We start from the raw sequence: 12539 nt of genomic DNA, 5'->3' as shown, positions 1-12539 counted from the left end.
GCCACCACCAAGGACTGCCATGGCTAACTTTGAGTGCTCATATGCTGAGCCTTTTATGTACATCATCTCACTTAATTATCACAGCCACCTTGGCAGGTAGATGTTGTTACTGTTTCTTCAACTTTCAAATGAGGTGAGGATACAGACTCAGAGTTAATTAGCTTGCCCAAGAGCACACAGCTAGTAAGTGGTGGAGCTGGGACTTAACCCAGATCTGAAGCCAAAGCCTACACTAATAATTTGCATCCTTAATCAACAAGAACAAATCCATAGTTGAGATTGATTTCACCCAGAAAAATGGCATTTGGCCTTCAAGGCCCTTTGTTATTAAGACATGTTGGCGATTTCACCATTTTCAGGGAACTGTCTGGGCTAGGAAACCTTCTCTATCCTAACAGAAAAAAAAAAGATGGTTCAAGAGCAGCCAGTGGTAGCATTTTACTTAGAAAGAAAGAGAGAAGTTGGGGAACTTGTAAGGTCTGCCATGATGTATGTATGTGGCCCCTAGTGAGTCTCTTTCCCTAGCCTGCCTGGGGTTGGTGAGATGATCTTTAAGTCTACTCCAGTTTTTAGATTTTGTGCTCTCTGCTGAAGATCTTTTTATGACTATCCAGTTGGTGGGGATTCCTGCCCCAACCCCCATGGGGGTAGGGCAATGGAAAGAGCCTGTATGCCATTTCTCATTTTGTAAATAGGCCCCTTGTAGCTCTAAGAGTCTATGAAATTGTTTCAAAATGTCTAAGTGTGATTATGCATCCTGAAGCCAAATGTTATAAACCTCCCTCCCACTGTTACAGATTTAAAAAATAAATATGCAGTAAAAACTTTTCAGCATGTTGCTGATATCACGTAGTACTTAATCACTTCTGTGACATTCAGTTCAGCAAGAGGAGCTTGTCGGTTCTCTTCCCTCCCCTCCACATTTTGAGTTGAAGGCATTGGTTAACCTACAAAATGGTGATCTTCCTCCTGATTGTCGCAGTCCCAAGAGGTAAAAAAATATCTGCCCTTTCATCTCTACCCACCACATTCTTTCTCTAAGCCTGTAATTGGATCTAAATGGAAAACAAACCCTTTGCAGGCCAAGGAAGTTGGCACTAGGGGGTGACAAGAAGGAGAACATGTTCCACCTCTAATCAGGATAATCACACTCCCCTATGCAAAGGAAAATAAAAACAAGGCTTCCTCCAAGTGGCAACCCAGGACTGCAGTGAGGAGGGGGAGTCTCCATATACCTCATCTCACCTCATACAGTAACCATAAACCAGCTTATGTTAAAAATACTCAGAATCATTTCACTTTCCAGAGGACAATGGAACTCTGCCACCGTTAGCCTGGAACTATTCTGTGTCTGAACTTGGGGAGGCAGTTCAGACACACAAATATCAATGGTACAAGTTAAAAAATAATGCATAAAATGAAGCCTATGCAAACAGTGTGGTCTTAGCTGGACAGACATTCTCGTGGCTCACTCATACGTTTTTGAGTCCTGCTGTGTGGCATGGTGTGCTATGTTCGAACAGGGATGAACAAGACAGGTTCGTCCTCAAGGAGTCCAGAAAAATGTATAGAGAAATAAGAGCATTGCATGCATAACTCACTTCTAGGTAGAGATTAATAGGTATCTTCTAAGAGTCTAAAGTATTATGGTAATTTCTGTAGAAAGGGAAATGACTTGATTCTGCAAATAGCTTGGCAAATGCAATGAGGCATGATACATTCCAGAGAAATGCCCAGATTCAATGTGACTTGGTATACCCATTTAGAAGGATCCACTGGACTCTGTGATAGGGTCTGGGCAAATTGTCTATAAAAGATCACAGCTATAAATTAGATGGTGAATGCTGTGCCTCTAAGTGGCTGTTTGTGTCTTTAGTTTGATTCTCACAGTCTTTTTTCTTCCCCCTCTCATTCTATCCTGCAGGTTAATGGCAGATGTTTAAGGAAGACTTTGCCCTGCAAGACTAAATCCTGTGAAATCAGAGTTTAACAACTACTGCTTTGGGAAATTAACTCACAGTGTCAATATCCCTGCTACCACTGCCCTGACGGAGGTTAGGTCTGTCATCCCCACATCAGAGACAAGGAAACTGAGGCTCAGAAAAGTGACTTGGTGAATACTGTGCAGTTAAAAAGTGGCAGGAACTGAGCCTGGATACCTAGGGCTTTCCTTACAGTCAGCTGCCTGCTAGAACCAACTCTCTGTGACTCCAGGCCTCAGTTTCCCCATCTGTAAAGCCTAGGTTGTCTCTCTGTTCCCTTCCCATTCACATGTTCTCTAAGTCTCCAGCCTGTGCCCTCTCCCAGCTGCATTCAGGTAAGCAACAAATGATATTGGAGCTATAGGCACAGCCGCAGGCTCCTGTGAAGGAGTTTACCCATGACCTTCTGGGCTCCGGGCCAGCCCTTCTTGAAAGGGAAACGTGCAGACCCTGGGGACAGAAATCAGTTCCCTTATGCTGGAACTGCTGCCACTGCCAACATCACCAACTAAAGAAACTGTGCGTGTGTGTGTGTGTGTGTGTGTGTGTGTGTACTGGGGAAAACACACAAAACACTGGGATAATAGCAAAAGGGAGACTATGAGTAAATATTACATGCCCTCAACCCTTACTTCAGCCACCTGAAGACAGGGAGTGAGGAAGCTAGGGGTTTTTCCTTTACAGACCATAAGATTTTATATATATATGTTTCATCTTAATTAAATATTAAATTTTAACTAGCATCACCAAAGACATAAGACCCTTTGCAAATATTTTACACAACAATGGGTTTGGGATGTGTGTGCCTGTTAGCTCAAACATGTATCCCCAACTATTTGTTTTCCATGCAGTTTTGGAATTTAAAGAGTTTCCTTCTCATTACCTTTTGGGAAGTTTCCGAGAACAGATGGGAAGGGGAAACAAGAAAAAGAATGAGTCTGGGTAAATACAGACAGCTTTCCGCTCACCTTTTTAACTCCTGGGTTGAGGTCCTTAGCCACCTTTGCCATCCTCTTCTGGGGTGGAGGAACAGCGCCTGGCTTCTCAGGCAGAGGCGCGAGGGCGCGCAGCGGGGACAGCGGCGGCTGAATGGCCAAGTTCGCGGGCCTGGGAGGGAGCTCTATGCGCAGCCAGGCGCAGCTGGGCCGCTTTAATTGGAGAGCGGGACTCCCTCTAAAACCTCGCCAGCCACTCCGCGCAGGCGCTCGCGCGAGGCCAGCCAGTCGCAGCGCGAGGCTGTCCCTGACGGAGGTTTCTGTGGCCGCTAGCGTAGCGGAGCGCTGGCTGCCCTGACGTCAGCATGGCCGCGGCCCCTGAGTGCCCGGTTCGCTTCTATCCCTCGAGCGGCAGGAATCCGTCCCCACGCCCTTTTCCTTTAAAGGGCAACGGGCCGAGGGTGGGGCGGACGGCGCGGCTCCCGCGATCCATTCAGGTCAAAAGGGAGAGTGATCAAACAGGAGGGCCGAGGTATTTTTAGTGAGCTGGATCCAGAAATAAATGTTGAGCTGTGCTCCCCTTCCCACCCTTTCTGCCCGGTCGTAGGGGGCGCGGGGAGGGCCGAGGGAGGAGGTGTTTTGCAGGAGCTGGCTAACTTTTCCCAAACCTGGGCGAGTTCTCCAGTACCCAGAGAGGAGAAAAGATTCAGCGAGTTATGAATTTTTTTTAACTTAACATTTGTAAAGTATTAAACTGCTTTCTCATAACTTGCTTTAACATAAATCCTCTCTATTCCATGAGCAAGAAATCACTGTCCTGATCTTAGAGATGCTCCTAAGGACATATTGTCTTGTTGTATGCTTATATTATCTCAGGTATGATTATTATTATGACTCTAAGACGATAGATGAGGAAATAATCAGAGAGAATTACTGGTCCACAGCTGAACTCTTGAGCAAGGCTTTAACCTGAGAGACTGAGAGTAAGAGACAGAGAGAGCTCATGGGGGTGGGGCTTGGGGGGGGGGGGGGGGCACAGGATTGTAAACTATAAACTGGTAAATTAGTAATTTTTAGATGAATGGGGCCATGCAGGCCTGGACAAACAAGATTCCATCTGAGTTCACAAATCCGTGGAATGTGGAGTCCTTGCAACACATAACATAACTACTCTTATAAGACAGAATTGGCCAGGTTCCTCTCTCTATGTCATGTTGTTTGCCCATAAAGCCACATCTCTTTGCTGAGCCGGTTCCACAAACTTGGATTCCCAGAGGCATTTCCCCCTGCCCTGACAGAGGATTAAACACAAGCCCTTTTTATCCTAGAGAGAATACTGCCGTCTCTGTTGTGAGGGGTTCGGCCTGTAACGCCTCTTTGCAGTGCCCCCTGCTAGAAACCAGGGCTCCTGTGGGCTAAAATAAAACTCGGTTGCACAGAGACTGAACAGTGGTTCCGAAGTACACCGTTCGGGAGGGATTTGCTGAGAGGGGGAGGCTGCAGTTCCCATTCTGGGGGCTGTCTCTTGCTGGAGGCTTTTTCCTTTTGAAAGCCTCCTCCAATTTAGTTCTTATCATTGTCTCCAGTCATCCCAAATCTCGGCCAGGGATCCTGAATTGTGACTTTTCATTACACATTCCTGGAAAGGGCTTTCTATTTGTGGCTTTTCTTTTCCAAGATGAGGGTTGACCTATTTCTTCTTTCACAGATTTCTGCTATAATTGATTTTTGCCTTGTTTGCTCCCAGCTGTATCCTCAAGTACCTAGCATGTGATATAGGCTCAGTACACATTTGGCAAATGAATAGAGGTTGGGTTCTGGCTTTTATATATTTTTTAATTGATATGTAATGATCGTACATGTGATATTTTGATACATGCTTACAATGTGTAATGATCAAGTCAGGGTGTTTAGGATTTCCATCACCTTGAACATTTATTATTTCCTCGTATTAGGGACATGTCGAATCACTTTTAGCTTTTTTTTTTTTTTTTTTGAGACAGAGTCTTGCGCTGTTGCCCAGGCTGGAGTGCAGCAGCACGATCTTGGCTCACTGTAACCTCCGCCTCCCAGGTTCAAGGGATTCTCCCACCTTGGCTTCCCAAGAAGCTGGGACTACAGGCATGAGCCACCATACCTGGCTCATTTTTGTATTTTTAGTAGAGACAGAGTTTCACCATGTTGGCCAGGCTGGTCTTGAACTCCTGACCTCAAGTGATCCTCCTATCTCAACATCCCAGAGTGCTGGAATTACAGAAGTGAGCCACCACACCCAGCCTCTTTTAGCTATTTTGAAGTATACAATTCATTGTTGTTAACTATAGTCACCCTACTGTGCTATTGAATACTAGACTTTTTCTTATTATCAAACTGTGTTTGTTCCCATTAACCAACCTCTCTTAATTCCCTGACACCCCAGCCCACCACTTCCCAACCTCTGGTAACCTTCTACTCTCTACCTCCATGCAGTAAGCAGGCAAGGTAAGAATAGGGAGAGATGGCGCAATGGCACACCTGGCCTGGTTTGTCCAAACTTCCAAGGTGGGCTGCATGTTAAACCAGTATGTAAATAAACAGTGGTCAACAGAAGCCTGGCTTGGGAGAGGAGGTTTCCACATGAATAGTCCTTTCAGTAGCAAATCCTAGGAACAATAGTGCTAAATCAGGATGTCATGTCAGAAGCTTTTATATTTTAGAGCTGTGGGAACAGAAGCCAGGAATATAACAAAGGCAAGCTTTATCCCTTTCAAACCAGGCAAAAGCCTGCCCAGTGAAGTCATTTCCCACTCCCTTCCCAGCCACCCTCCTTGCCTCATCTTGAAAAAATATTGTTCCATGAAATAATACTAATTTATTAACTTTAACACTATTTATTAATAGCTCCAACCACAAGAGTCTCTCCCCTTCCTTATTTTTACCCTTGGCTCCAGGTACAATTAAGGAGGCAGATATTGCAGCTGTTTCTCAGAATTTCTCAGAATGCGAGTGTCAGGAGCTGCTGCTCGGGGTGGCTCATTCCCTCCTTTCTGGAAAAAGACCTGCTGTAGGCAGAGAGGGGATCCCTGCTCTCTGCTAGAAGTTGCTGTCTCCTCAGTTGAGGATTCTGACTTTGACACTTTAAACCTTACACTTGACCCACTTGTTCCAGGGGACCTGTATTCAGAGACTTAGCCGGACACCTGGACACACTATTACAACTTGGGATTTTTTAGGAGAATGAGGGAAATATAGTTATTTCACCTGAGCCTCACTCTAGCTCTGAGGTCCTCTTCACCTCTCTTTGGAAGAAAATTGGATATCTTTTCCAAGTTGAAAGAGTAGAGATCTGATTTCTCCAAGGGTCATTGCTTTTTGACACTGGGGCTTATTAGAAGCATTCATTCATCTATCAAGGAGTTTTGGGGTATGTGCCATAAGCCAAGCCCTCTGATAGGCGCTAGAGATATCAAGGTAAATAAAAGAATCCTTCTCCTTGGAGAACATCTTGGTCTAATAACTGTTTCTGGGGCTCTCTGGTTGACAAAGCCCTAATCTTACTTGAACTCCAAGACAACCAGTCTCAGAGAAAACAGAAATCCCAAACAGTCCCAGGGCTGTATCAAAGGTCATACAGCTGGCAAGTGGCAGAGCTGAAATTTAAATTCAGAGTTTTTAACTTCAGATTGCACCCTTTCACCTATACTGCACTGCTTCCATAATGATTGCAGATGGTCAATTATAAGCAAAACAGGAAGCACTTGGATTAAGATGCTGCTGTTGTTGTCCTCATTTTCACTGGTCTTGTCCTAACTGGGATTTTTGACTCTGAGTTTTGTATTCTTTTAACCATTCATGAATGAATTAATTAAACAAACAAACAAAGATTGAATTGGGAAATACTGTGGGTTAGGCCATGAGCTGAGGATGCAACAGTGAATAAGACAGGAAATGCCCCTCCCCTCATATAGCTTCTATTCTAATGTGTGTAGCGGGGAACAGGCATTAAACAAGTGGACAGATATTTAGATAAGGTAATTAAGGATGGCAGTGAGTGCCTAGGAGGAAATAAATGGAGAAATTCATTGGATGCAGTCGTTTTAGATCAGGGGATCCAGGATGGCCTGGCTGAACAGGTGGTGTGTGAACTAAGCCCTGATGAAGGAGAATGAGTCAGCTGTGAGTAGAGTCCCCATAGAGAGAACATTCCAGGAGGATGGGGTCATGAGTGGAGAGACCCTGAGGTGAGTGCAAGTGTGGTGTGTCTGAGGGATCATGAGGTCAGTGTGGTGGGACAGGGAGAATGGTATGAGGAGCCTCAGGTGAGGCATGCAGGAGCTGGCTCATGTAGGCCCTATAAACCATGCTAAGGAGTTTACATTCTCTTCTGAAAGTGGTGGGAGGTTAGACATCAGTGCTTTCCCACTGGAACACAATGCAAGCCATGTGTGTAATTTGACAATTTCTAATAGTCATATTAAAAAAATCAGAAACAGGTGAAATAGTTATCATATATTTTATTGAACTCAATTTAACTAAAATGTTGTCATTCCCACCTGTGATTAATATAAAAATTATTGAGATGGTTTACACTTTTTTTTGTGCTTTGTCTTTGAAATCTGGTGTGTGTTTTACCCTTACAGCATATCTGTCTTCAGTTTAGCCATGTCACAAATAACTCAATAACCACATCTGGCTGGTGGCTTCCATCTAGCTACCATCAACCACATCTGGATGGTGGCTACCATATTGAGCAGAGCAGTTATAGAGAGTCTTAAGCAGGGGAATGACAGTGTCTGATTTACTGTGTTACTCACAGCAAGGACACCAAAAGGCGTTAATGGAAAGCTAGCCAGTAACTCACAATGTCTCACTCTCAGGTGGAGAAACTGAGCAATTAAAAACTGGTAATTAATTGGTGCAGTATGGTCTACCATGTGTTCTAAACACTGCACTGGGAGGCACACGTGATTTTGTCAGAGTCACAAGGCTAGAAAGGGGCAGAACTAGAAAGACTTTGAACCCAGATCTTTTGGTTTCATGCCAACATCTTCATAAATTCCCAATAATCATGGCTCATAATGATGTTTTTACTATTACAATGTAGCAAGCAGGGCCCAAGTTATTTCGATGTGAAAACATGAATAGTATGTTCTGTTTATATCATTAAATAGTATACTAGTTAAATTAAATTATAACCAAATCCTATTTGGATATTTTTTTTTTACATATTGTATTCATTGAACACAACTAACACTTAAGGATCGGTAGACAGAAATGGTCCATGGAACACAGTATATCTGAATTAACTAATATAAATATACAAGAACCTTCTACATTAATTTGTATCAACGTGGACCATCATTTTACCATATATATGTGAATTATTCACAACTTAAGGTTTTTGGTTTCTTTCCTGTCATTTTCATGGTAACTTTCACTTTAGAATAACTGTCTAATTTTTTCCAGATTTTTGGATGATCTCTTAGAACCAGAAAAGTTTTTGCCTATAAGGCTAAAACATCTGGATAAAAACAGAACATAATTGTTGGTCCCAAACAGTGTCTTGCCTTGCAGTCTTTAACAAAGGAAGTGGAAACACAAGGAAAATGTGCCTGTTACAAAATAACAATAGATCAGGACTCTGGAGCCCTGCATTTTGATCCTGGTTCTGCTAAAAATGTGACTGACCATCATCTGGCAATTCAAATTTGTCAAAATTTACTGGGGGAAAGTGATAAACTTGCTCTGCACATCAGTCACACATCCCACCTGATGGTGCAATGGGGTCATTCCCTTCTTTGACAGATTGATAAGGGAGTGGAAGGCACATATGCCTAAGTCCCAGAAAATCTGCATGTTTAGCTCCATCACAGGGGCAAGCTGGGTGACTTGAACAAGATACTTTGGCGTCTCTGTGAAGTTAGTGGTATTGTTACATAGCGTAGAAAACCAATGCACTATCATCCCCATCTTTCCTGGTTCTGTTTTAAAGATTTAATTCTCTTGGAGTAAAAAAGCTTGGTACCTATTTTTAAATGAAGGTTTCATTTAATTGATTCTTGATTCTTATACTTTCCTGGGGCACTAAGTGCCATAAGCTGAGTATCTCGTTTTTAAAGCAGCATTTTCTCTTATTCTAGCATCTAGGAGATGACTCTAGCTATGGTCCTGGAGGATTTAATCATATTACACATTTAATTTAACTAGTGTACTATTTAATGACACATCCAGCCTATCCATCTTCTGAGGGTGTGTGTGGATGTGGTCAAGCCTCTATCATTTTTGTTTCGGGCAGCAGAATTGGAGAGGCCCCCATTCTGGGTAACTGGAAGGAAGTGAACACATGCCTTTTATTTCCAATGTGCCATTAGTGCTTTATAAGTTTAATCCTTAAAACCCCAGGGGAAAGTGTGTTATTCCTACTTGCAGATGAGAGACTGAAGCTCTGCTGGGTTAAGTAAGCTGTTCCAGGCCTCGTTGCTAGTTGGAATCCAAACTTACCCTGGGATTGCTCAGAAGACCCCTGGTTTCAGGGTGAGGACATAGCCTGGACAAGGATGGAGAGACTGGACCCCCAGCCTTTGGGAACTATTCTGGATATTTTCCATGTGCCCCTCAGATTCACTCTCTTCCCTCTTCCTCCAGCTCTGTGCCCAGGAAGTTGACCCTTGGACTCCATCCATGAACTCCTTTGCTGTCTTCCACTGGATTCAGCCAGTCTGAGGTAGGAGATCAGGGGTGGGTGTATTTGTTCTCCCACTGCCTCCCTGTTGGGCTAGGCAGGGTTTTGGAGGAGTTGGCATCCTCCCTACCTAAAGCCACAGCTCCCATTGGTCTGGTGACTGCTCTCTCCCTTGGCCTCTTCAGGCTTAGGGGTGGTCCCTGCTTCCCACTGTTGTGGGAACCAGTGGGGAGTCCTTGAATCACGCCTTCTCCTTTATAAATAACCCCTTCATTAAACTCCCTCCAGCTACCCCTTTGAGTGTTTCCAGCCAGAACACTAACCCACGCAGACACAACAGTGAGTTTGAGAGATGATCCTAGGGCAGCCTTAGATGGCTTGCTCAGATATAGTCTGCCCAGTATGTTTCTTTTATATTATCTTTGTCTATTAGTATATGGATTAATTAAAATAATTGAATTGAAGACTTGGAAATGAATTAGAATAGGAAAACCAGTTTGAGGTGTTGGGAAGACAAGACAAAAATTTAGCAGCCTTCTAGATTGATCTGTTGGCTGCTCTTGAGTCATAAGGAAACTGACTGCTGAGTTCTTCCTCAGCCACTGACAGTGACTTTAGGCACTGAGTCCCTTGTGCCAGGGTCTCCTCATCTTTAAAAATGTGGCCTCTTCAAGTATGGGAACAGCCTTATTAAAGAAACACAAAGAACACGAGTGATGCCAACAGTCAACACCATCAATATTTTCACGGGGTCATGGAAAATAGCACCAGGGCCTCTCACTGGGCCATGAGGCGACAGGTGGGCAAACACTTCTCGTGAGTGGTTTCCTTCACTTTCTATGTTGTGCTTTTCCCTCAGCTAATCTAATCCTGAGCCATCGGACTTCTTATGCTCAGGAATACCTATACATAAAAATGACTTGTAAGTTGAAGATGCAAGAAAAATATTGTCATTAAAATAATTATCAATAAAAATTGCCCCTAAAAAGTAGGGCTTGCTGTGAGGAGTGGATTTGGGGCTGTCTGCAAAAGTATGGTTTGAGCCCTGATGGCCTGGATTCCTGGACCAGGGGGACCAGTTGCATTAATCTCCTCTTGATTCTTTGGGGATTAGGTGTGAGTGTGAGGTAGTGGGGAACCTAGAGCAATTTGCTGAGCTGGACCTTCTTACTGAGCTGAATCTCTGTAATTTGCTGACCCAAAGGTAGAGTTTGCAGTGGGATATAACCAAGTCCTTGTCATTATCTACGTGTCCCTCAGGGAATCAGGTGTCGCTATGACTCACTGAGAAAGTGTGTTGAATAGGATTAAGGAGCAATACAGCAGTTTCAAGTTCTTAGTCTAAGAATCACTTTGATTTTTGGGGGAAAGGGAGAGTAGTGGCAGGGGTGAACTAGCTTCCAGGGTGCTGGGTTGTGGATTTACAGTAACCTGTCAAAGAGGGAACTGTCAGCTTCGAGGGACATGCTCAGGATAATTGGTACCAGGTGCTGTTTCTGAGCTACCACCAACATGACATTACCAGGCTCTAGCCACACAAAATTTCACTGAATCCTCCTGACACTCTCCTGAGTCAGGCGATCTTATCTCCATTTTGCAGAAGAGCAAACTGAGCCCTGGGGATGTTAAGTAGTTTTTTCAAGGTCACATAGCTGGTTGCAGAGCCTGAAATTGAACCCACATGGGTCAGACTTCAAAGTTAACACTGAGAAAAAGGACAAAACCACAGCTAAAATACCAGTGACCACTTCTTGGGTAACTACTATGTGCCAAGCTGTGCTGTGCTACAGGACCTGGGATAGAAATAAAAACCACTTCCTCTCCTCCCTACCCATCACTTAACACCTGTGGGCTAATTGTAGGTGACCCTCAATAACCTAATTATGTGGCCTATTTAGAATAACATTCCAGTTTAGAATAACATTCTACCCACCAGTAAATAGGGAAAATTGGGAATGTTCCCATCAGGGAATCTCTAATTAGTGAGTGGAGGAGGGAAGTCTTATAGCACCTGTGTTCTCCAGGAGAACTTAAGAGACAGAGAGGAGATAAAAATCAGTATAATTAAAGCCTTAGCATTTTTCCCATTATCACATTTTCCATTCTGTTTGCCATGTTGGCATTTTAATTTTCCAATGCCTCCTGGAAAACATGATGTTACCTGGCAACATTGCCCCATGGGATGTTGAAATCATGTCATTTTCTAGAAAAAAAATGGTGAAGATGCTTCTGAATGTTACCTGTGTCTGAACTCCTGTCTATGAACCTGCATCATTTGTGATTGGAAATAATTTCTGTAGCTTGGGCTCAAGGCCAAAATTAGACTCAATTGTGAAGGAGGGGATGTCTGCCCTGATCCATTTCCTCCCAGTTTCTCACCCTTCCTCAGTGATGAAATTATCTGCCCGAGCATGTCCCTCTGACCTAGTCCTTTATGTCTCACTCCGTGCTGAAGCCTCATTATTCATTTGCTGCCCATCAAAGTTTACCTGTCCTGCCTACTGTCCTCTCAGTGCCCTGTCTCACCTTCCCCTCACTGGGTTGAGCAGCATACTTTTGAGGAAAGAGTGAGGGTTTCCAAGTCAGGCATATCTGAGTTTGAACCCTAGCTCCATCACTTGTTAGCTATGTGGCCACAGGCAAATGGACTTCTCTCCCAGGTTGTTCTGGCTGTTAAATGGAAATGATGAGCCCGGCATCAAGAGGGAGGCATCTAGCTGAAGTGAGATGATGTGCATAGAGCATCCACCCATTGCCTGGCACAGAGTCACACCCATAGTTCTCCCAAGATTCCCTTCCTTTTTAATGTCCACCTAGTTCTTCTTTGTTTGTCATGAATTGGATTCATAATAACAGTTCCCCATATTGCTTTCTTCATCATCAGGGAGATGGAACTGTCTTGTCAGACTGATTCTGCAAAGATTCTTTTACATGCATGTCTGCAATAGGGAGTAGCTGCGT

At 43.9% G+C, this 12539-nt stretch overlaps 1 protein-coding gene across 1 annotated transcript in view; it reads right to left on the bottom strand.

Annotated features, from left to right (window-relative positions):
- Positions 1-3108, bottom strand: part of LMCD1 (LIM and cysteine rich domains 1) — a 67055-nt gene extending 63947 nt beyond the window's left edge. The window contains exon 1 of the mRNA XM_015130349.3: positions 2951-3108. Coding sequence (XP_014985835.1) covers positions 2951-2992 — 42 coding nt within the window. The 5' untranslated portion in view covers positions 2993-3108. The remainder of the gene's footprint in view (positions 1-2950) is intronic.
- Positions 3109-12539: the final 9431 nt, after the last annotated feature.

Source organism: Macaca mulatta, chromosome 2 (assembly GCF_049350105.2).
Source record: "Macaca mulatta isolate MMU2019108-1 chromosome 2, T2T-MMU8v2.0, whole genome shotgun sequence".
NCBI lineage: Eukaryota > Metazoa > Chordata > Mammalia > Primates > Cercopithecidae > Macaca > Macaca mulatta.
This window is presented reverse-complemented; position numbering and strand designations above follow the sequence as displayed.